At 29.9% G+C, this 24551-nt stretch overlaps 3 protein-coding genes across 12 annotated transcripts; 1 reads left to right on the top strand and 2 right to left on the bottom strand.

Moving 5' to 3' along the window:
- Positions 1–282: 282 nt before the first annotated feature.
- On the bottom strand, positions 283–5139 carry IntS9 (integrator complex subunit 9). Of its 3 annotated transcripts, XM_085490016.1 has the most exons (12): positions 5058–5139; positions 4927–4984; positions 4303–4497; positions 3997–4159; positions 3679–3920; positions 2788–3034; positions 2525–2705; positions 2192–2427; positions 1557–1768; positions 1056–1247; positions 720–914; positions 283–495 (listed from the first exon to the last, which is right to left on the bottom strand). In XM_085490016.1, the coding sequence occupies exons 2-12, from the start codon at positions 4933–4935 to the stop codon at positions 376–378; spliced, it is 1992 nt and encodes a 663-aa protein (XP_085346142.1). In that variant the 5' UTR covers positions 4936–4984; positions 5058–5139; the 3' UTR covers positions 283–375. The 3 variants fall into 3 exon arrangements, with proteins under 3 accessions (XP_085346142.1, XP_085346141.1, XP_029162511.2); XM_085490015.1 differs by having other exon boundaries at positions 4927–5128; XM_029306678.2 differs by having other exon boundaries at positions 1062–1247; positions 4927–5127.
- Positions 5140–5175: 36 nt separating this feature from the next.
- On the top strand, positions 5176–8473 carry LOC114934065 (metallo-beta-lactamase domain-containing protein 1). 2 transcript variants are annotated; one of them, XM_029306681.2, is made up of 5 exons: positions 5176–5257; positions 5645–5883; positions 6116–6283; positions 6378–6494; positions 6732–8473. In XM_029306681.2, the coding sequence occupies exons 2-5, from the start codon at positions 5733–5735 to the stop codon at positions 6929–6931; spliced, it is 636 nt and encodes a 211-aa protein (XP_029162514.1). In that variant the 5' UTR covers positions 5176–5257; positions 5645–5732; the 3' UTR covers positions 6932–8473. The 2 variants fall into 2 exon arrangements, with proteins under 2 accessions (XP_029162514.1, XP_029162513.1); XM_029306680.2 differs by having other exon boundaries at positions 6375–6494.
- Positions 7563–24275, bottom strand: Nhe3 (Na[+]/H[+] hydrogen exchanger 3). Of its 7 annotated transcripts, none has more exons than XM_029306668.2 (13): positions 23954–24274; positions 22811–23037; positions 22583–22660; positions 22396–22472; positions 21812–22021; positions 21282–21532; positions 20879–21081; positions 20448–20713; positions 19755–19806; positions 18480–18536; positions 16482–16694; positions 14730–14816; positions 7563–9919 (listed from the first exon to the last, which is right to left on the bottom strand). In XM_029306668.2, the coding sequence occupies exons 1-13, from the start codon at positions 24195–24197 to the stop codon at positions 9821–9823; spliced, it is 2064 nt and encodes a 687-aa protein (XP_029162501.1). In that variant the 5' UTR covers positions 24198–24274; the 3' UTR covers positions 7563–9820. The 7 variants fall into 7 exon arrangements, with proteins under 7 accessions (XP_029162501.1, XP_029162499.1, XP_029162505.1 ...); XM_029306666.2 differs by lacking the exon at positions 7563–9919 and adding an exon at positions 10477–12524 and having other exon boundaries at positions 23954–24275; XM_029306672.2 differs by lacking the exon at positions 7563–9919 and adding an exon at positions 10477–11419 and having other exon boundaries at positions 23954–24275.
- Positions 24276–24551: the final 276 nt, after the last annotated feature.

Genomic DNA, 24551 nt, shown 5'->3' with positions numbered 1-24551 from the left:
GATGATTTAGAAATAACAGTAACTTAATTCTTCTATATATAAGAATTACTAAATTATTTGTTAATGTGTATTAATAATTTCTGCAAAAAGTATTGTGCTTGATATACTTAAAAGTTTTGCTTTAGCATTATTTAACAGAATTTAGATGAACTTAGAAAGCTTTTTCTACTATTGATCTAATCGATTTAAAAATTAATTTGATATAAAAATTATTTGATATATACATATAGATTAATATATGATAGGATAAAAAGTGTAAATGGAGGAATAAATACATACATATTTTAAAACAATAAATTATATATAATATATATACGTAGCAGTATAAAACATTGTCTCACAAGATGTCGAAATACTGTAAACGTGTATCATACCTCAAAATCTTTTCAGACACTGCATTATTATAGTTCTGAGACGTTTACGGATCTTTTGATCGCCATTGCAGAAAATATGCGTAGAATTGTCTCCAATCTGAATAAGAGTGTCCTCATCTTGCTGCAAACAACACAAATACATAATTTTAATATTTTAGAATTCTCCTTGTTTGAATTTTATTTGTATATCTATAAAATTTTATTTATATATAATCATCTTCATTTATTTTAATTTATATATATATATATATATATAATTTTATTTCTATATTATTAAAATTATTTAAAACTATTAGAATTACATTATTAAAAAGGTTGTCATTTATTGAAAAGTATAAGCCGTACCAGATGAATACTTGTGGAGGTGGGACTGTGTTGCAACTTGGCACCTTGGATGCCCTCCTGATTGAGCTTTTGCAGCAACTCCTGTGGATCCAGATTCCCATACTCGTGTTTCCGTTCCTTCAGCACTTCCTCCTTGACGGGCGCAGGCGTACCTGACGGTATCTTTCTTTTTCCACTCGGTCTATCTTCTATACTCTGGAATTTAACATATTTTCAAAAACTTTGCTAGCCATCCCCATGAAGAATTGCAAATATAACATCACCTATCGTGTTTCTCTTCTCAACATAATTTTGAAAAAATTGATACATATTTTTTTATTTTATGCATATACTGACAAGCACCTTTATGGTGTACACGTTATCCTTGACTTCTAGCTCTCCGGTGACAGAAGCGAGACTCAAGCCCGGTCGCACTTCGCTCGGTACGATGTTGCCAGCTAATTCTGGCTCAATAAATACACGGCCTTTCTTTCGCTTTAACGGCAATTTTATCACCTCTCCGCGTTTAAACGTAATCAAGGGTTTTTCCTTAAATAGATATAGTGCGTATTAGTTTATACATTCCTACACTTTACATACACATAATAAATTATAATATATTTATATTATAATACATTTATAATTTATGTAAATTATAATATAATTTTATAAATTAATATATTTTATAAATTATAATATATTATATATTAATATTTTATAAATTATAATATAATATAAATATATTATAATTTATAAAATATATTAATTTATAAAATATAATTTTATAATTTACATAAATAATAAATGATAAAATATGATTTAAATAACTCTTGTTATCAAGTGGAAAATAATACCAACTCCAACAGACTCGATGACAAGATCCGTTCGATGGGGCGCAGTTAAAGGAGGCTGTGTATAAACTTCTGGAATAACCAAATGCTCCGGTTTCAAGTCTCGTATGAGTTTATTAGCCTGAGTGAAATTGAGGGAGGTGTCGATGGGGCAGTGCACTGCCTTCATAGCCAATGGTTGGAACGGAGCGAGGGCGTCCAAATACGGGAAATCTGGCTCTGAGAAAATTCAATATAAAAAGGATTAATATATATTATAAATATGATACATATTACAATAAATATAAATTAATATATAAATATATTATAATTATTTTAATATTATGATTATAATATAATTATATCATGTGTAAATTATAATATATAATAAATTATATATAAAATAATATAAATATAATAATAATATATATTATAAATAAAATAGCAATATACTATTGAAATAAATATACAAGAGAAATATTTCGAAAGTAACGTAACTCAAATCATAAATTGGAATAAATAGAAAGACATATTTAGAATTGATAATCTACATTATATGCATATCCTGCACATTTTTATTCAGATATAAAATAAGAAAAAAATAGCTACGTTACTTTCTAAACAGCAACATGCACAACTATATCTCTATCAGCATATATATACCAGTGAAAATGACGGTATGTAGGGGATTGTTGCCCCACAATTGCACGAAATGCACGGCATCGCCGAATCGTAGACTGGGATGACCGCAAAAAACAACACAGGGTTGTCGATAGTCATTGCTAAATCCCTCGGCATACGTGGACGTATAATGCTTCAATCGCGCATTCTTCACGAGGAAAGCGTGTGGGAACGGTTCCTCTGGAAGATAAACTTTGTTTTGCTTATTTGTCGACAGCCTAGAAGTAGAGGATAATAGTAAACCGGGTAAAGACTTCATCTAAAGCGTATCAGGAATTTTTTCAACATATTATAAGGAACGTCCTTCATCCGTACCATTCGGCCAGAATGTTCGAATAAGCCAAGGACGTCTCCGCCACCGGAGAAATGAAGAAGAGAGGAACCTGCGTAAAGCCAGACTTGTCCAAATGGGTGCTCAGGCATTCGAATAAATCGTACACGACGCCAGAAGGGTAACAAGGTATAAGAACGCATCCTCCGCCCCTGAGAGTCACAGCTACGAGGAATAAAAAGTCATTTTACATCTGCATCCAGTCCAGAATAATTAAATCGTATCGCTCTTATTTAATTCAACTTACCCACAGTCATACACAATTCTCCAAGCATCGTGTCCGGGTTAGCAGTAGGTGTTTGTGTTAAGCCTGTCAATATTAACATATTGGCATGCTTCAGGGTGGCTTGTTCCATGGGTCTGGGATGAGTGGTCAACGTGGACGAACCGCTGACGAAGGCAACCTTCTCGTGATCGCAGGATATTAACCAGTTGCTGCTGCCTAAGCAGTAGCCTGAGCTGATTGGTGTAACTGTTAGAGCACCATATATATCCTGCAAGTAGATGAAATGTAATTAGAAGATAGTAAGTAAGTCACCTTGTGAACCTTAAAAAGTTCTAATTTTGATGAAATTATATATACATACATAAATTACCATGTAAAATATCAAAAAATGTTTTATACAAAAATTTCATCATAAAAATATAGCTTTATTTAATTGTATATATTAGTAAAATTTTGAAAAATAATCCTCTCCTAAAATTTAAAAACTTTTAAAATTTTATTAGTTTATTATTTATTAATTTTATTTTATTAATTTAAAAATTACTTTTTTAAATTTTATGCTTCTCATATTTTCATATTGCGAGAAGTTATCTTACACAAAGAAATTTCATAAGACAGCAACTCATTGACAATAAGAAACTATTTTATACAAAAGTTTCGCGGTAAAAATATCTCTATTCAATTAATAAAATTTAAATTTAAAAAATTTTTTAATACAGTATATTTTATTATAATTAAATTTTTTTAAATAACTTCTCGCATTGAAAAATATGAGAAGCATATTATTGTACATTTTATAAATCAGATATTTTCTTATTTTTCTAGGAATACACCTGAGAACCATTTATATAAAAAAAATGCATGCATCTCCTATACATCTTAATTTATTATCGCATTTTTTGCAGAACGTACCAGCTTTTGATCGTATCCGACCATCTGGATATTCGATAATGCCGAATTCACAGCCGATGTGGAATAGATGTGCCTCCAAGATTTTGGTTTAATAACATCCGCTAATGGAGGTGGCAACATATGCAACATTTCCTTCCAGTGTTTAGCCATTGTCGCCTTCGGGGTCTGCTCGATAAATTCCACCAGCTCTTCCATGAAAAATCGTCCGATTTGCAACGTCGGCTCGGTGGCATATATTATACCTTTGAATCATTAATCATTCTCATAGATTACATTACAATTTTGTACATATTTTTTTTCACGGCTTAAAATATGTACCTTTGAAACCTGTACCCTCTGTTATGAAGGGCAGCGCAAGCATGCAGGTGTAATTAGATATTAAAATAGCATCAATCTCGGAGAAATCGATAATTTTTTCCAGAGGAGGAGAGAATTCTGGCACTGAGTCCACAAAAATTCTACCGCAACATTCTTTTAGCTCCTTGAAATAGATTAAAATTATATATATTATATATACATCATATAATTATATATAATAGAGAATTTAATTAATATATAATAAATTAATAAATAATAGAATTATATATAATAAATTAAAATGGTTTCCTTTAATCAAATACTAACTCCTTCGACTTGCCAATCTTGCTGATTGTCACGTGGGAACCAGGTCGGCAAGGAATTAAACTTGCTGCTAGGAACCATCGGCAAAGGCATAAAATGCAGAATGGATTGCATATTTAAACCACAATCCAACATCAATGTGATTCCTTTGAAGCTTAGGACCAGACATGGCTTTGTTGGTTCGCTCGATAGGCAATACTAAAAATTAATGTTAAAAATTACATATTAAAATAGATTACTGCGAATAATATCAGATTACTATAATTAAGTATTTGACAGCTATTTCTCCCAATTTTTTCTGCACAATATTTTTTCAGAAAAAATTTTTTTCACATATAAGATTATATTTCAAAATAAATGTAATTATATGATAATTATATGCATTTATGAAACAATTATAAATAAATAATTAATGTTATTTTTAATTGTGTGCTTATTTAAATTTTATTCATTGATTTATGTTCGAATTTTGAGGTTATGATTACAAATTTTGAGGTTATATCCAGAAATTGTCACGAATTTTGAAAATATGCTTAGTATTCTTTCATTCTTCCTTTTTTTAATGAAAATTTAGGTACAAAGTATCGTATTTTATTGCGCAATTAAGTAAAAATTGAGCATATTTACCAGCTTCATCACGAATTATTTTATTTACGGTTCACAAAAAATAACCAACACGTCGATTCTGCAATAAAAAATAAACTAAAACTAATCTTCTTTTAACAACTCTGCCTCTTCAAATTCGTTGATTTTTATACCATTTCTGTGTAACCGGCAACAAACTTTATTCTTCTCTTTCAGATTCTGAATATCAGAAACGAGGAACGAGGAAGAAAAATCAGGAATAGCGATAAGAACCAACCAATCAGAATTCAGAATTTTCGAACAGCTGATCCAAGCAAACATAACCTAAAACTGTCAAAAAATATTTAAAAATTACATATTATTATTGAACAGAGTAAGTAAAAAAAAAAAAAATATATATATATATAATGTATATTATAAATTTTATAATATAAATATATAAAATATAAAAATATGCAATATACAAAAAATAACATAAATAATATATTATAAAAATATATATAATAAATATAATTTAAAAATCCAGTCTGTTGAAATTTAAATTTGTATATATAAATTCTATATCTATTCACAGTTTATTTATGTTAAATAAATATTGAATTAATTATTATATTTATTATTGTATTTATTTTTTATTATTTTATATTATTATTATATTATTTTATATATATTTATTTATTTTTGTTATTATTATTATTATTATTCTATTGAATTATTAAATTAATATTGAATTCCTCGTTTCTACTTTTTATTTCTATAGCCTGAAATAGTGCGTCAATCAATCCAAGGAAGAAGAAGTCTGATATTGCCCAAGAAACTTTGCACTTCTAAATATTATTTAATAAAAAATGCTAGAAGTTATTGTTCTGTTCGATGGATATTCTGAGGAGTTGCCCAACGGAAGGATGGATGCAAATTGCACTTGTACACTAATAAAAAGCACCAAATTAATTATCGTTGATACCATGACAGCTTGGGATCGCGAGAAAATTATAGCAGGTGATAGAACTACAGAATGCATTGAAGTTACCTTTTTATTTAATACTATTTTGTTATCCACTTATATTGTAATTAACTTTTTGTGTAATTTTCATATAAATTCTCAACACCTAAATCAATCTTTTGTGTAATCTTCAGGTATTATATTTTTACAATTTTTTTCTTGTATTACGAATACGCATGATATATGTATAAAATATGTTACATGTATATAGATACATTTCATTTTCAGCTCTTGCAAAGCACGACATCACCCCACAGAATATTGATTATGTTGTATGCACTCACAGCCACCCAGATCATATAGGGAACAACAATTTATTCACAAATGCAACACACATTGTGGGCTTGCTTGTTCAACAGGGCACTATGTTCTATGAGGATCCTCGAATTCCGCGTGGTTGGTTTATTTAAATCTTTTATATAGCGTTATTGAATATTTTATTATTATCACTGAACAAAAGCTTTTTTCTCAAATGATTTTTTTTTAGAAGGCTACGAGCTCTGTCCAGGAGTTAATGTTATAGCTACTCCGGGACATACAGCTGAGGATGTCAGTGTTGTGGTGAATACAATGAAGAATGGTAAAAAGACAGTTATTGCTATTACAGGTATTTATTTTCTGTTTTAGATTAGAATTTCAAAGATTACATGTCAATGTATTCTTTAACGAAACAGATTAATGTATTAATTTTGCCAAAATTGAAAACTTTAAAATTTTATTTTTTTACATATTTATATTATAGTTTTTATTTTTTATAATTATGTATATTTAAATATATTTGTATTATTTTAATTGTGTATAATTTATATAATTTTATTTTATATAAATATTCTTAATTTTACAGGAGACTTGTTTGAGAACATGAATGATATTTTCGTTCCGTCGATCTGGAAATCACTAGGCACGCCGGAACTTGTAAAAACCCAATCTCTTATGCGTTCTCGCATAATAACTCTCGCAGATTCTATAATACCCGGACACGGTCCGATGTTCAATGTTACGAGCACTATGAGGGAGCTCGTCACGGACCAGATATTAAAATGAGATTACATAAATCATAATTGATATCTTGTAAATATTTGGGTACGTCATAATTTGTATGTACAGAGTGTCCCATAGGAAATTGCTGAAACTAATCAGCTGTCATTTTTTAATGCATGCAGTTATTGAGAAAACAAAAATTGTGTTGGAAAGAGGAAAATCTGCAGTTTCTTAATGGATATAAATAGAATATTTGTATACCAGTTTGTTTTATTGATAAAACGTAATGAAAAAAGTGAAGAAATTACATAAAATCACTTAAACACATATCACAAAATCACATAAAGAAAAAATATTTTCAATACTGCTAAATAGCAGCTATTAAAAGGACCATCAGTAACATCAAAAATAACATATTAGAAAAAGTTTTTGTATGAGTTTTCATAGAACAGAATTTTGTACAAATTCAAATGATGCGCTCTTCGAAAATATTTATCATTAGTTTATACATGAGAACTACTTAATTTTTTAGATATTTATTAGCACTTTTTTCAATAAAATAAACTGATATACAAACATTTTATTTATATCCATTAAAAACTGCAGACTTTCCTCTTTTCAACACAATTTTTGTTTTCTCAATAACTGCATGCATTAAAAAATATATAAATATTGCATATATATAGATGTAATATATTTTTACAAATACTTTATTAAACATTGCAAAGTGTCGTACATGGTATCACAACGTTATTATACTCATTGTATGTATACATTGCGATTATTACACGTTACACCGGATTCACAAACATATAGGTTTATACATAGGAGCGATTTACCATCTTACATTGCGATTTTTTTGTTGCCACACATCGATACGCCGAATCAATATATATATGTATAACTTGTCTTGAAACAATCTTTTCCATCGATATTACATTTCGTTTATCTCGAAGAATTTAATCCGCGAATTCGAATACATGCTCTTACTTTAGCAAATACATAGTAAACGTTATTCTCAGACATTCTTCCATTCTAAGGATTCGTTTTCCTAATATATCTACATATATTCTACGTTCGCAAAACAACTCTATCAAATCTTCACAGCCAGCGACTATAAATTAAGAAGTCCTCTCAATCGCATCATCTTCCGCATCCTTATTTAAGAATTATCTTATAACTGGTAGAGAAGAGTTTTCCTTTTGTGGGAGAAGAAATATAACATTTATAGTTTTATCATTCTTTTCTTTTTACCACGATCGAAATTCAAAATATGTCCTCTACGAACGATAAAAATATTTTAAAAGCGAAGAGATATTGTTGCAAATCCTTTTTTCTCGGGTTGTGTAGGTTGAAGTAGATCGGTGACTTGTTTTTTTTTCATCGTACAGACATAGCAAAGAAGGAAGAAATGATTTTTCACTCCGTTACATATCGACATATGACACTGCTCAGCTAAAATTAATTATGTAAACGTTGTAAACAATATAAAGAGCAAGAGAGTGCCCCGCACTCTAATATAGAATAGTAAGCTAAGAATACTTTGTACGAAACGGCAAAGTCAATTCGCCACATGCTCTAAATATATCTAAAAAATTAAGTAGTTCTCTACGAGAAAAATCGTTCATCTTCTTCTTACTCGTCGTATAAATTATAGCAACAGAAACGTAATCTGTAAACAAATCTACATAATCGTTCTTTTCAAGTTTATACACAATTCTTATATATTACCCTCCCTCTCTCTCTAATTCAACTTTCATCGATTCTACCGTTTTCCTTAGATTGTAATATTCGATGCGTATCGACTTTCGCTACATCTTTATCTCATTGCTGTATTAACAATTTTTTCCATATATATGTATATATATAACATTATTATATATTATAATTTATATGTATATATATAAATGTTATTTATATATATATTGTTATAAATAATAATATTAATATGTATAAATATTATATATGATATATATAATGTTATATACATTTCATAATATATATATGTATATAATACATTTTAAAATATATATATAATAATCTTCATCAGTGTGAGAATATTTGAAAAATCACGAAGAAATAATCAACAGGTGTGTGTTATCAAAATTAATCTATCTACAAACTTGATGCGAAAGCAATAAACCCAAAATGAAAATCTTTCCTGATGAAGAATATATTTTTTTTTCATTTCGGCAAATCATATTAAAAATCGCAGGAAGCACGACTAGCTCCAAAAAGTCCCTCAAATCTTAAATATGAGCTGCTTCGACATATACATACATACGTACACTTTCTTTGATCGATACATTCATCAATTGCGATCACTTAAAGAAAGGCTCAAAATCAGCAGCACGTTGTGACATTAGAATATCGATCGATCTTAATATTTTACAATCAATAATGCATCAACGCACTCTTTGTAACAGTTTGGCTCGATGGATATTTTTTCGAAACAACTACAGTTTATTAATTCTAATCTGCGATTTATATATAAATTTATATAATTTATATTTATATATTAATTACCTAGATAGCCACAAATGATGCATTTTGATATCAAAATGATGTCATAATAATTACTGTGGCTATCTGGGTATATATATATATATATATAAAACGCACTCCTTGATACATTTTTTTTTTGGCTAGATGAAGAATTTTTTTGGAAACAACTTTATTAGTTCTAATCTATGATTTTATATATAAATTATATATATATAAATCATATAGCTATATAAATTATATATATAATAAATTACATATAAATGTATATAATTCTTAAATTTATATATAGATATATAATATGAATGATAATTTTATTTAAGAAAAGAATTAAACTGGCTCATAATAATATAATACACAATTCTAAAATCGTCGTGCGGCTGATTTTCGATCGTCGCGGATGCGAGCTAATGAGGTAAAAGCGAAACGAGGCTTGGCTAAGGGGAGATTTTACAAGTGTCTGCCGACCAGACCTGGCAGGGCGACTCGTGTGTGCAGCGGTAGTGGTCCCGGACTAACTTCCCTCGTCATCATCATCACAGTCCCCAACTGTCCCACAAAGCAATTAAACAACACAATCAAGAATCGACTCCAAGAATCATCGCCTCCTCGCGTCATTGTTCGACATCGATTCATCATCATCATCGTCATCATCATCATCATCATCATATCATCATCATCATATCATCATCATCATCATCATCATCATCATCATCATCATCATCATCATCATCATCATTATCATCATCATCATCATCATTATCATTATCATCATATGTGTAACTTTTGTCTATACGTTTTTACATATTCAGAGGAGCCGAGATTATTTATTTACAGAGGAGAAAAAGTCAGGTTGGGCAATTGTTGTCATCAGGTTGTAGAAGCTACTTGACTTCTTGAGGAATTTAATTCGAGACCAACAAAGATGAAACCTCTATCTTCATCTTCCAACTTTCTTTTCTTCTCAATCCGTAGTTTTGATACAAATAAAGTAGATAAATGACGACAATCGACCAACCGAGGAGTCTTCGTTGCCTAAATTATTGTATCACGCCTAAAAGCTAGAAACACATTGCATGTTTGTGTGGCATCGACTCTTCTCTGTCTAAAAAATATAAGTAATGTATTGTATAACAATTATGTATCAGTACGAACATAATAAGTGTGTGTAATATCACCACCAGATACATGTACAGGGTGTCTCATAGGAAATCGCTGAAACTAATCAGCTGTCATTTTTTAATGCATGCAATTATTGAGAAAACAAAAATTGTGTTGGAAAGAAGAAAAACTGCAATTTTTAATGAATATAAATAAAATGTTTGTATACCAGTTTATTTTATTGATAAAAAATAATGAAAAAAGTGCTAATAATCACAAATTAATGATATAAATATTTTCAACAGCGCCAGATTTAATAGCAGCTATTAAAAGAATCGTCAATAATATTAAAAATGACACGTTAGAAAAAGTTTTTACGAGTTTTTGTAAAAAAATAGAATTTTGTATAAATTCAAATGGTGCGCACTTTGAAAATATTTATCATTAGTTTACATATGTGATTACTCTCTAGCACTTTTTTCATTACTTTTTCTCAATAAAATAAACTGATATGCAAACATTTTATTTATATCCATTAAAAACTCCAGAGTTCCCTTCATTCAACACAATTTTTGTTTTCTCAAATAACTACATGTATTAAAAAATGACAGCTGATTAGTTTCAGCAATTTCCTATGGGACACCCTGTATATCTTACTAAAAACGTATACGTAAAGAAAAATTAAGTGTCTAAATAGATCTAAGAGACCTCGGTAGAGGTTGAAACTAACATAACGACTCAGGAAATATCTCTTACGAACTAATACGCTTAATAATTTAATACTTAACATATATATGTAGATTGTGTAGATCGAGCACCGAGAAAAAACAAATACATATATATATGTATATATAATAACGGGGAGGATCGGTATAAAATAATAAATCTTAAAAAGAGAAAACCTCTCTCTCACAACTGCGACCTACGTGCAGAGCCCCTTATACTCGTCTGTGAAAATAAATAATATAAAAGAATGCAACACTAAGGAACAAAATAACGAAACATAAAATTATGTAACATGTATAAAGTAATATACATATATTGTGTTTCATGCAGATATTAGATAAGATATTTAGCCGCGTTATTGCGAGATAAATTATAATGCCACAGATTTTTCTGTCAAGATTGCATGCAAAAAGAAAAGAGAAGCGCTCGAAAGACACAGTGGATAAAGAAAATATCTGAATACATTTTCTTTGTACAAAGAAAACAAAGGTTTAATAAGTATATTTTTCTAAAATCCTAAAAAATTATTATTGGATTTTTAAATGCATATTAAACTTTTATTAATCTATTTTTATTCTATTTCAAACAAATTTGGATATATTCTAAATAAATTTAAGATTTTCTCTTTTTAAGATATTTAATACTATCATTTTACGTGCAAAGGATCTACTCTGTTAAAAATAACTTTTTTTTAATTATTATTTTGTCTAATGCATTTGTCAAACTGCTCACAAAAAATACGAGACTTGTCTCATCCACTGTATCTTCTTACAAATAATTAATAATTAATACATTCGTTATATCCAGAACGTGTGTGAGGAAGGAAAATTAAAATCTAAAATTAAAATTTAAAAATCACAGCAGCAACAGCGCTCCTATAATCCCTCTCACAACGCTTCCCTTTTATTCGATTAATTAATGAACACTCGGAAAATTATGTTTAATGCCCGACCGATTCGTCGAAGCGTCTTCGCGGAAAGTTTGACAAATTTATTTACTGGTATTTGAGAAAAAAAAGAAAAAAAAGATCACATAGGAAAATAAATTCTACGCTCCCAGTTCATTAAAATCGCTCCTAATTAAATATCGGTAATATAATTACCCTGGGGAGGAAATCGCTTGCAATTTTTTTTATACCTAAATCCGCAATTATATCTGGGGAAGAGAATTTGTCTCTATTTTCCGCACAGGAGCGTTTTTTCCCGATTTTTTCCTACAACGTTCGCAACGGGATGAATCCCTCCATTCCGATGATTCTGAGGTCTTCTTCATCGGAATCGAAATCATCATCATCATCATCATCGCCACCACCGTCGTACCTCTCTCTCTAGAAAAACCACGTTAAAAAAAATGTGCGGCTCCGTGTCTGACTGAATTATAAATATTTCGCGCTGAAGAGAAAAAATATCATGAATGCGTGAATAAACATTAAACATAATTTTCGAACCGACTTTACAAGCAAAGAATTATTACCCGTATATGTATTATATATATTACATAATTATTGTAAATTATACAAATCGTCATATATATGTATATACTACATTTTACTTTGTATCGCTATGCGTTTATTATATCCATCGATTAATTTTCTCTCTGCCGTATATATGTAGGCAATTTTTCACTGACTAGAATAATTGAATCTGCTGCACAATCACTAAAATCATCACAACACGTAGGAGAGGATACGCAGTTTCCAGTATTTATATTTCGCGCGCAAGTTTGCTTCGTTATAACTTCACTGTTTGTTAATTTAACTTAGTAACTAAATTGTATGTATGTATGTATATATATATATATATATATATATATATATATATATATATATTTATATTTATAGAGCACAGCAGGGAGAAGTCAGTTTGCATTAACTCTCCGACAGAGGACGGCGTTCATACATAATTTTACATTTTTGTGATGAATTTCATTTTATTCTTATTAAAATAAAAAATATTCCTCTCTTTAAAAAAAAAATAGTTATTAATGGTCAGAAGAAAAAGAAAGATATCTTCAAAATATAAATTATTTGTTTGTATGAAACATTCGTCCCCTGGCGAAGAGTTAAAAAAACAGCGAGGCATCATATACATTCCTCTTATTCATAGGCAAGCGAGTTAAAAATCCATAGTGTATTTACAATTATTATCGAGTTTCCTTTTTTCGAAAAATTGAGGTGTCGAATGCGATAATAGCGTAAAACTTAAAATTTTAATATCAATTCATGACATAATTATATTACCTTTTATATTGTATATTTATATTTAAATATATTTTATATATTTTAAATATATATAAAATATATTTTTGTAAAAATATATGTGCGTAATTATACGTATACAAAAATATATAAATTTTATACATGTATTATATTCAGAAAAATTTATGGATACACACATTATATATCAAGTTATTATTTTTATTTTGTTCTCTGTTGTGTGGGGAATCGTTTATCTTTTAAATTCATTTTTTTAAATATTCTTTCTCAATTTACGCTATTATTGCACCCAAGACTTCGATTGCTTTTCACAGAGAGATTAATTCGGAAAAAATTGGAAACAAGAAAAATTACATTGCCCAATCTCACATGCAAAAGAGACATTCAAGCTGATGTTTTATATATATAAAACATGAATATATATAAAACATGAAAGAACGAAAGAAAGAGAAATACCGATTAATGTCAAATAACGTTTGATAGTGATTACATTTTTTCCTACATATCTATATTGCTTATATTTATATGTAAAAAAAAATTAATCTTCTACATCAGGAACGTAACTCAAGTCTTTATCTCCCTCTCTTTCTATGATTTACAAATGTCAGGAAGAAAATAATCGCCAGATACTTGAATTCGGAATCAGATGGAAAAATTTTCGAATGTAAAGTTAATTTTAATTTATCAAACATTAGAACGTTAGATATATTATTATTTATAATTTTTGTAACATTATATTTTCGTATCTTCAAATTCTAGAAATATTAAGTCTCGTTCCCGACAAGATTTATATACTGTACAGAGAGTATATGTGTGTGATAAATATCATTTATATAATACATAACAAGTAGGCTCTCGTTTACACTTTAACTCTCACATTAACTCAAAAATAGAAATAAAATATATGAATAAATATCGTATATCTATTCACTTTTATAATAAAACAAAAGGCGTATCATACTTAACAAAAACTCTGAATATAACAAATACAAATACATGAGGTATTTAAGTTGACAAATAAGTATTTTCATAATAGCAATTAAGTAGATTGCAATTTTGCGAGTTCGATCAAGCGATCAATACATATGCAAAATATATGTATTATACGAATCTCTCTCTCTCTCTCACGCGCGCTTAAAAAGAATCTAGATACACAGTAGGTGGTGGTGTTAGAGAGGCTTGCTGTTAATTCTACCTTCTGTGTAAATTGAGAATTACATAGGGCTCGTCCGGATTAGTGCTGACGTCTGTGGTGCTGTTGTTAGGCTGATAGCACGGATTTACAGTATAATTCAGACTAGGCTGATGGAAACTCACCGGCTGAACACTGGTCCTGCGTCGCTCCATTTCGCGATCTTCCAGGCAAAAGTCAGAATCCGAATCCGCTTTTCTCGCAACGTCATCCTGCATCATGGAATAATGTTGTATATCTTTCCTCGTTCGGTATTTAAGACTTCTGACGCCTCGTCGATTATGATGAAATTGTGACGTCAGAAGTGACATGCTAAAAATTCCTAGATGTCATTTCGAAATAGCTTTTCATTTAAAAATGGCATTTAAGAATTTTCAGCCTGTGACGTCATAATCTAACATATCAGCGGCGAGGACTCAACAGCCTTGAGATTATTAATAACAATCAGGCAATAATTAGAATCTATTATCGTTCTAGAATTCTATTATTCTGATTTTAGAAGAATTTATATAATTTGATACAAAGTTCTTTTTCTATGTATAACTTGATGTGTCTAAAATAAGAATATCTAGCATATAATTAGTGATGAGATTAAATATCTTAATTATCTTACAAAGTTCGAATTTGTTTGCACAATTTCGAGCTCTGATTATTAAAAAAAATTAATATATAAATAAAAAACTTAGGAGAAATTGTGAAAATAAATAAAGAAATGTGTAAATGAATAGCGAGTCATCATAAATAGATTTTTTAATCTTACAATTAGAGTTCTCCTTATCAATTTTCTATGAAAGAAGTACTGTTTTGACTCTTGCAGATACTCAATCTAAAATTCGGATACAAAATATTTACTTAAACCTTATTGAAAAATTCTCTGATCTTTCAGGTATTTTAATTTTAATTCAGGTGTAAAATAAAAAAATATAAAATATAACTTTCTAAAATAAGTTTCTTTATTATACGCGCTATTCCTAAATTAAAAAAGAAAGAAAAAAATTCCACATGATTGTTAACTTGACCAATTAGCTGATTATTGACCACTTGCAATATAATAAAAAGAAAATTATCAAAAGTACAATTTAAAAACAATTTTTCAGAGAAATTGCCGGATTTTTCAAAATAAAAAAAATTCCTGACAATCCTCGATTTTTTTCAGAACAGTACACACTCTGATAACTGTTTCTCCAGATTCGATTCCTTCGCTAATGCAATATTATTTTTCCCGAATATTTATTCAAGAATCTTGCAAAATGAAGCACTGATTATTGGATTCCATTTGAATTTTTAAGTGCACATTGAATAGGAAATTGCAGAAACTAAATAATCAGCTGTCATTTTTTAATGTATGCAGTTATTGAGAAAACAAAAATTGTGTTGAAAAGAGAAGAGTTTACAGTTTTTAATGGATATAAATAAAATGTTTGTATATCAGTTTATTTTATTGATTAAAAGTAATAAAAAAAACGCTAATAATTACATACGTAATAATATTTTCAAAGTCATCATTGAATTTGTACAAAATTCTGTTCTTTTATGAAAACTCGTAAAAACTTTTCTAACATGTCATTTTTAATGTTACTGACGGTCCTTTTAATAGCTGCTATTAAATCTAGCACTGTTGAAAATATTTATCACTAGTTTATGTGATTTTATGTGATTATTGGCACTTTTTTCATTACTTTTAATCAATAAAATAAACTGATATACAAACATTTTATTTATATCCATTAAGAAACTGCAGATTTTCCTTTCCAACACAATTTTGGTTTTCTCAATAACTGCATGCATTAAAAAATGACAGCTGATTAGTTTCAGCAATTTCCTATGGGGCACCCTGTACAGCACAAATTCTCACGGTTCAAGGACGTTGTATGCACCTGCGTCATCTGCTGCGTGGTCGTGAGGATTCTCGCCAACGGACTACAACAGACCGGCAACGTTTCCAGCAACGTAGGCCTGGAGTGCGTCAGCAGAGGCTTCATATACCTGGTGTCGAAGTCTCCCCAGATCCTAGCGAGCAGCGCTTTCTCGTTAGGCTTCGCGGCGCCGCCGCTGCTGCCTGGTAACGCTCCATCCTGCATAGAATTATACTGTGAAATGTGAACAACGCATCAGTTATCCATCCTGTATGCGACTTGTCAGCCTTAAATGGATACGCGATCTGTACAACCTGGGATTGTATTAGCAAACAGCGAATATATTCGCAAATGTTGAGAGAAAATATTGAATTCGTTCCTCGTTTTTTGAGCGGGATCCTATAGCGATAAGTGTAAACAATATTGATAACAGTAATAATAATATATATTAAGGCTCCTGGATTCTCACAACCATGTTAGATTATAACGTCAGAAACGAAAGCAGCACGTTGAAATTTCTTGGATTTAAAAACATGACATATAAGAATTCTTAGCGTGTTCTCTCGTCTCTGACGTCACAATTCCATTTTCCATCATCAGAGTGTATACTCAAATCTTAAAAATAAATTCCCTGAGGGTTCCATGATTTTTCAGGTACTTTTGTTCCTGGTAAAATTCCAAGTAAAATTAAAGCATTTTAAATAATATTTAAAGACAATTTTGAAATAATTATTTGTCATACATAATTTTTTAACATAAGTAAAGAATTTTTTTAATATAATAATGTAATATAGTATTATATTATAATAAAATATATTTTATAATATATACTTTATATAAAACTAATAAATTTTATATTCTTTAAAACTATATTTTAAAATCAAAGGGGCACCTTTTTTAATTCCCTGTGTTTAAATCAAATTCCATAATAATTCCTGGATTTCTCAAGGTAATAAAATAAAATTCCCTCAGAATTCCAGGTTTTTCCAGGGAATATACACCCTGATTATGGTCTGTGAGGAGCCAGTAGCCTTAATAACATCCTTCTCGACTTATATTTATGTGTGTATGTTGTGTTCCAAGTTGTTACCTTATTCGCATACTTATTTTATGTTTAGTTTATGAAAAACATGCTTCATTTATTTCTCTCATGATTCTGCTGATTCCCACATACTGTGTGAGCATGTCTGTGAGGATACTTGTTAATGAAATGTAAATATCTCCGTGTTCTCCAGCTACTCTTCGACATACAGAATGGATAACAAAAACCATACTGAAAAAAAAACCAGAGGCACGTGCGATCGACGAGCTCAATTAATAAATCAAGCGGCAATATTTTCATATACATTGGAAAGAATTTATCAAATCAATAAGATAAAAAAAATAACTACATTCGCATGCTATGGCAATAAAATACATTTAATTCGATTTAAAAAAAAAATGTTCCTTCTAGCAGCACATGCAATTTGATTTCGTGCTATATAAATTATATACAGTGTCTCATTTTAAAAAATATGCTCTAACATAAAGAAATATCACGTTTTAGAAAACAATGTTTCGAACAAAAATTATTCGGTTTTAAGAGAGAAAGAAGTTGATAGTCTTGAATTTTAAGTAAGATCATTTTTTAAGATTATTTAAAAATCAATATAATTTTTTTACCAAGATTATTCAGAAAATAACGTGTTCCATATTTTTTCTCAGAAACTATTCAACAAGTTGATCGCAATCTTGAAAAATTCAAGACCTTAGTTAAAATTCAAATTTGTGCAAAATATTTTCTCATTGCACAAATATTCGGCTATATTAATTAAAATGAGACATCTTATGCTCATACATTATATATTATATCAATATGTCTCATATGCTTGCATAAATAATGTATCAATCTGTGAGGTGTGAGTGCGTTGTAGGAAATTCGAAATGCAAAAAAATGTGTCAATTTGTCTACACTCTGAATTCGTTGAACAGACGGTTTATATATGTGTGTGTCAATCAATCTTGAATTATATAACGTACCGGCGGACTTCTTTCCCTACGCACGTCCAGCTCACCGTAGCCGACCTCGCCGCCAGACTATCAACATTGATAAATTAAATTGTCTTGTAAAATGCAACGTTCGCTATTAGATAGTGAAGTATATATATATATATATATATATATAAATATATATTCACAAGTCCAGGGTTAATAGAGTGACATAATATGATCATGCTTGGCAATAGTGCACAGGGGACTAGAAGTGATGCAATTTTAGTCACAACAAATTTCCTGATTTTTTTCAATCTGCAGAATTGCAATCTTATTATAAAATTGAACAATTATTTTGCAAAACTCACAAATACTTTAATTTGTCAGAACAGAGATGCTTTCTCTCTTCATATAAAACCATATATATATATATATATATATATATATATATATATAAAATTATAATAAATTATATATGTATATACACATAATATAATTATTATACATATTATAAAAATGAAACTCGCTGAATGATAAATTTTTTTTTGTATCATCAGGAAATCAACTTCACTAATAATTTTGATAATCAATTTTACATTAATAAAATTGTCAAATCTATTCCATATCTTCAATATGATTTTTGTAAAAGAAAAGCAAACCAAGTGTCCAGTGATTTGTATATTTAGATGAAAGCGATGATTGTGAAGGGAAGGGGCCTGTACAATTAACGAAACAATTAAGCTTGCATGCATAAGTGCACCCAAAGCAGACCTTATACTCGTTTAAGCATCATTTATTCATTACACATGCATTTTATTCTCTCGTATTTTTTTCTATATATTATGTTCTTTTTCTATATATTATGTTCACAAATATATTGTCAAAAATATAAAAAAGTATATTATATATATTAATTGATTTATTAATGAATAATTACTTTTATATAAATATATAAATAATTATATTAATTAAATACTTCGAGTATAAGAGTCTCGCTTCATTCATGCATAATCTCACTGCATCAAGATATCTGTTGCAATTCTCGTTGCAGATGATATTCAGAGTCGTGTATATAGTGTCGAGATTATATACAAACATATGAACATATTAATATATTTGTTATTCCATGTCGCGACGTTGAATATATATATATATATATATATATATATGTGTGTGTGTGTGCAGCCTGTATATTGATATATATTGTCTATATGTGAAGATAGTATAATAGCTATCTACTTCTGCATTTTATCTAATACTATTTTATGTAATACTAGTCTTAAGTAGTACATTTATTGCGAATGAAAATCATATCATACTTACACTACGCGTTCCATTGTGAGAGAGTCCTTCTATTTCTTCATCTACTCCAACTCTACAAATGTAAACAGAATTTCAGCTACAGTAGAGATATCATATAATAAATTTTTATCGTTTATGAGTAATTTAAGTATAAATTAAAAAAAAAACAAATAAATTAGATGATAAAATTAAAGAAACAAACAAATTTTTGTTGAACATTCTAATATTTGCAAATTAAATAGCAAATAAAAAATGATAAAATGATTTTTACACTCACGAAAAGTATTATTTACTGAATCTAATAAATTTAAAATTATTGCATCTAATTCTGTTCTACTATATTACTCTATTTTTATATTATTTTAATTTGTAGTGTTACTTTTAGTTTTAATGTTAGTTGCAGTTTCAATTTCAATTTATTTAAGTCTTTTATATAATGTTATATAGTTTTGTATGTGTTTATAAATATATATTACAGAAAATTGTGATTATTTGTAACCGGAAGTTCGTCCTAAACCGAAAGACATTTTAAGGATTATTAATAATAAATAAATAAATATAATATAGTATAAATATAATAATATATAAAAATACATTAATATAAATATAATGCAAATATGTAATAAAAAATAATAAATAGTTAAAATTAATAAAAAATAAAAATAATAAAATATAATATAATATAAAAAATATAAATAAATAAATAATACTCACGGAATATTGAACCAGCTTAAAAATTGTGTGGTTGCACCGCCCTGCAGGATAACAGTCAGGATAACGATCAGACTCGTCGTAGTTAGCATAGCCTGTCTAGCGTCTGACACGGTGTTCCTGATGGCGAGGGCAAAACTCATTGCGCCGCGTAATCCCGCGAAGAACAACATGTGCTGATAATTCAACGATATCTTCGGCTTTCGCGCCAGATTCAGGATAAAGGATAATGGGTACACGTTAGCCGCGCGACCCAGCAACGCGCATAACTGAAGACGAGTTAGGTCAAGGATGTGCTATTTCAAATTTTCTTCAATATTTATATATTTCCTAATATTTATCTTCCAATAACTGAATGATAAATATCAATAAAATTCCAAATTTAACTGAAATGGCCAGAAATGCTGATAGAGCCTGCACGTGAGAAAGGATACAAATCCCGCGAAGATAAAGCCGGGATCAAAGTGGTGCTTCGGGAAGGTGAACATCGAGACGCCGATGTAACTGAATATAAAGTTCTCGGCTAAAAAGTTCAACAGCTCGAACAGTTGTTTTGTGCGCTGACGCGAATCCGCACTCAAGTTGTTGTACGTATAATGAGCCTGGCAGATTCCGCAGAACAGGACAGCGACTACGCCTGAAAATTTCAAAATAACCACATATGTTAAACTGATACAAAAAAATCAGTTCTTATATAATATTTAATATTATATTATTATAATATTATATAACATATAATAAAAATAATTACAAATAATATATAATATAATAAAAAATAATTATATATATATATATATATATAAAATATTAGAACATTAATTAATATATAAAAATTACCTGTAAGATCGGCAGCTTCAGCAATTAAAAACGTACTATAAGACATTAAAACGAATAACGCCGATTCTAGGAGAGGGAAGTCTCGCACCCTGGTGAATTTTGTTAATAAAGCAGTGATGCAGCCCATGGTAGCACCGATAAACAGAGACAGACTGAATATTCCTACAAAGTCTCCAAACGCCTGGAAAAATGCCACCGTCTCGAAGCCGCCTGATCCTGACTGATACCGCTCGGCATAGTTCTGTATCGAGCTGAAACCAAAATTTACATTTTTTTATTACATGTTTGCAATATGTCATACGTTAGCAAATAATCTTATTCAAATCTATTTTTTAAAATAATTATAGAGAATTCTACTTGTAAGATACTTAAGATTCCTGGTTTCTTATGTTAGATTATGACGTCAGAGGCGAGCAAACACGCTAAGAATTCTTAGATGCTATTTCGAAATAGCTTTTCATTTAAAAATGGCATCTAAGAATTTTCGTTGTTCTGACGTCATAATCTAACTTAATCTCGCGTTTGCTCACCCGCTAAGTACAATGGCGACCGCGTCGTTCAACACACTTTCACCGAAGACCAGAGCGTAGAGATTTACGTCCACGTGCAGGTCATTGAAGATGGATATTATCGTGAGGGGATCCGTGGGCGATATCAAAGCACCGAAATACAGGGTGTCGAGAAATGTGAACGACGTGGATAGATGAGGTATCAGTTGCACGAAGGCGTACATCAGAGCTCTGCAAAGAGATAATATTATTTAAGACTTGTAATCGAGAAAAATGACTAATTTATTATGAGCGAATGGTTAAAAGAAGAAAAACACGTAGTTTCTTTTACTCCTAAGTCACGAATGAAAGAAACAGATAAGCTCGATCAAAAGTACGACCTGTACGTATTTTATGATACACAACAGTTTCTATAAATGTGATATCTTTCCCTTGTTGCTAAGCGTCCGCTAACGGCTAAGCTTTTTTCCTAAATGTAAAATAAATATAATGATGGAGAAAAATATAAGATAAAACGCAGAAACGACGCGCTCTCCTCTGAATATTCCACAAATGTGAATTGATACAGTAACGAGAGGCAAAACAACATCAAGGGAAAAGCTTACCCAATAACGAAAGCTGATATAGAGGTCCCTATCAGAGCATACATAAGAATTGCACCCAGATTTCTGAAGAAGTATCTCTGTAAGAATTCATTATAAACAAGAATTATACGGATAAGAAACCAGACGTTGCGTCTCATTGTGGGATGATGACTCATTCCTCTGATAATAAGTACGGAAATATTTTTACCCGCTTCAGACTGTATCCCGCGTGGAAGATGATAGGAGGCAATATGATGTTAAAAAAGATTTCAGGATCAAAAGTTGCCTGCAACAATAAAAAAAATGTTATATAATGTCCAATTAAAAATTACAAATGACCTATACAAATTTATTTCGATAACTTGAAAGCCAATACAGATAAGAAGCTATTTTTAGATAAATAATTTGTTGCCTTTGTTGGGAATGACTCATTTACCTTCAGATCAATTTCGTTATCTTCTTTGTAAATTTCACCGCGAAAGGAGTATGCGAACGTTTTGTTCTTCACGATACCACCGCCCTTGTCTTCAGGGAAACGTAGCCACAGCGAGTCTGGTGGTACTGACTGATTATACCTGCTTGTATTATCCGGGACCACTGGCATGTGCAGAATAGTACTGCTCGTTGTAAAACCATAGCGTATTATGGCTCCTATGATCAAGCCTGTAATCAACAGATTTAAAGATAAAAATAAATAAATTACAAAGCAAAATTAACAAAAATAAAAGTCGTTTAAATTAATCGTCATCAATAATCTAGTATCAATTCTTAAATATTCACATATCTCAAAAATGAAAAATAAAATCTTACGATTTCATAAGTTATGTAATGTTCTTCAATCATTGAATCCAAGTATCCGAGTACCCGTTTTAACCCTTCTGTCAATGAAGAAGTACTCAAGTATGCATTCTTTTGTTTATAATTGTTCTATCAATGAATGGGTATCCAGGTACTTGTTCAATGACAAAAGGGATAAAATAGGTATTCGAATACTTATTTTAACTCTTCTGTCAATGAAGGGTACTCAAATACTCAAGTATCCATTCTTTTATCGATAATTATATAATTGTTCAATGAGTGGACGGACATTCAGATATCCGTTCAATGACAGAAGGGATAAAATAGGTATCTGAATACCTATTTTTTAGTTCTGTCAAAGGTACTCAAAACTCAAGTATCCATTCTTTTGTCTATAATTATATAATTATTCTGTCAATGAGTGGACATTCAGATATCCGTTCAATGACAGAAGGGATAAAATAGGTATCTGAATACCTATTTTTTAGCTCTGTCAAAGGTACTCAAACACTCAAGTATCTATTCTTTTATCTATAATTATATAATTGTTCTATCCATGAGTGGATATTCAGGTATCTGTTAAATGACAAAATATGTATGCAAGTACCCACTCATTGACAGAATAATTACAAACATAAAGACGAATACTTGAGTTTATTGACAAAAGAATTAAAGAAATGTATGACACTTCACGACGTTCGCCTACGTCATTTGCTGGTATCTCTGGCTGTCACTTGGAAGAAACGCAGCAAAAAAGAATCATCGATAGCAGACGACTCACCATAGATGACAGCCAGACCAGTTTCATGGAGGAACCTCAGGCGGCGGTGCTTGAACATCCATATCGTTAATACGGTTAAAATCAATAGGAACGTGTAGAGGAGGAGGTTGAGACTGTCGAGCCGGTGCAACAGCTGCGCCTTGGCGTCGAGCTCGATGTCCGTCGTCGCCCCGTTGCATAGCTTCGTAAGAAAAATACAGAAAACTCCGAGGAGCAGCAGGCGTACACCGCCACTCGCCGCCATCTTCGCTCTTCTGACGTTCCCCCGATGTTGATCGCGCACTTTTACACTAAGTCAGGCTGACCCATCGCGCCTTGGGTAAAAATAAAAACCCCATGCGTTATCTAGGAAAAGATAAATTCCCCTATTAGTGCATTTTTCAATTTTTGCTTTCTTTTTATTTACAGAAAGAAACATCTCTGTTATTTATTTTATTTATAATAATATAAATTAATAATAACATTATAAAATTATATTAATAATATCAATATATAATTATATATATTATTATAATTATATTATTTATAACTGTATTTGCATGTTTTAAATATATATATTTTTTTTAATTATATATAAAACATATTTCAAAAATTAATA

The sequence above is a fragment of the Nylanderia fulva genome, unplaced genomic scaffold (assembly GCF_048542155.1).
Source record: "Nylanderia fulva isolate GAGA-0341 unplaced genomic scaffold, ASM4854215v1 Scaffold94, whole genome shotgun sequence".
Classification (NCBI taxonomy): domain Eukaryota; kingdom Metazoa; phylum Arthropoda; class Insecta; order Hymenoptera; family Formicidae; genus Nylanderia; species Nylanderia fulva.
Note: the sequence above shows the minus strand (reverse complement) of the source record. Positions and strands in the feature narration are given on the sequence as shown.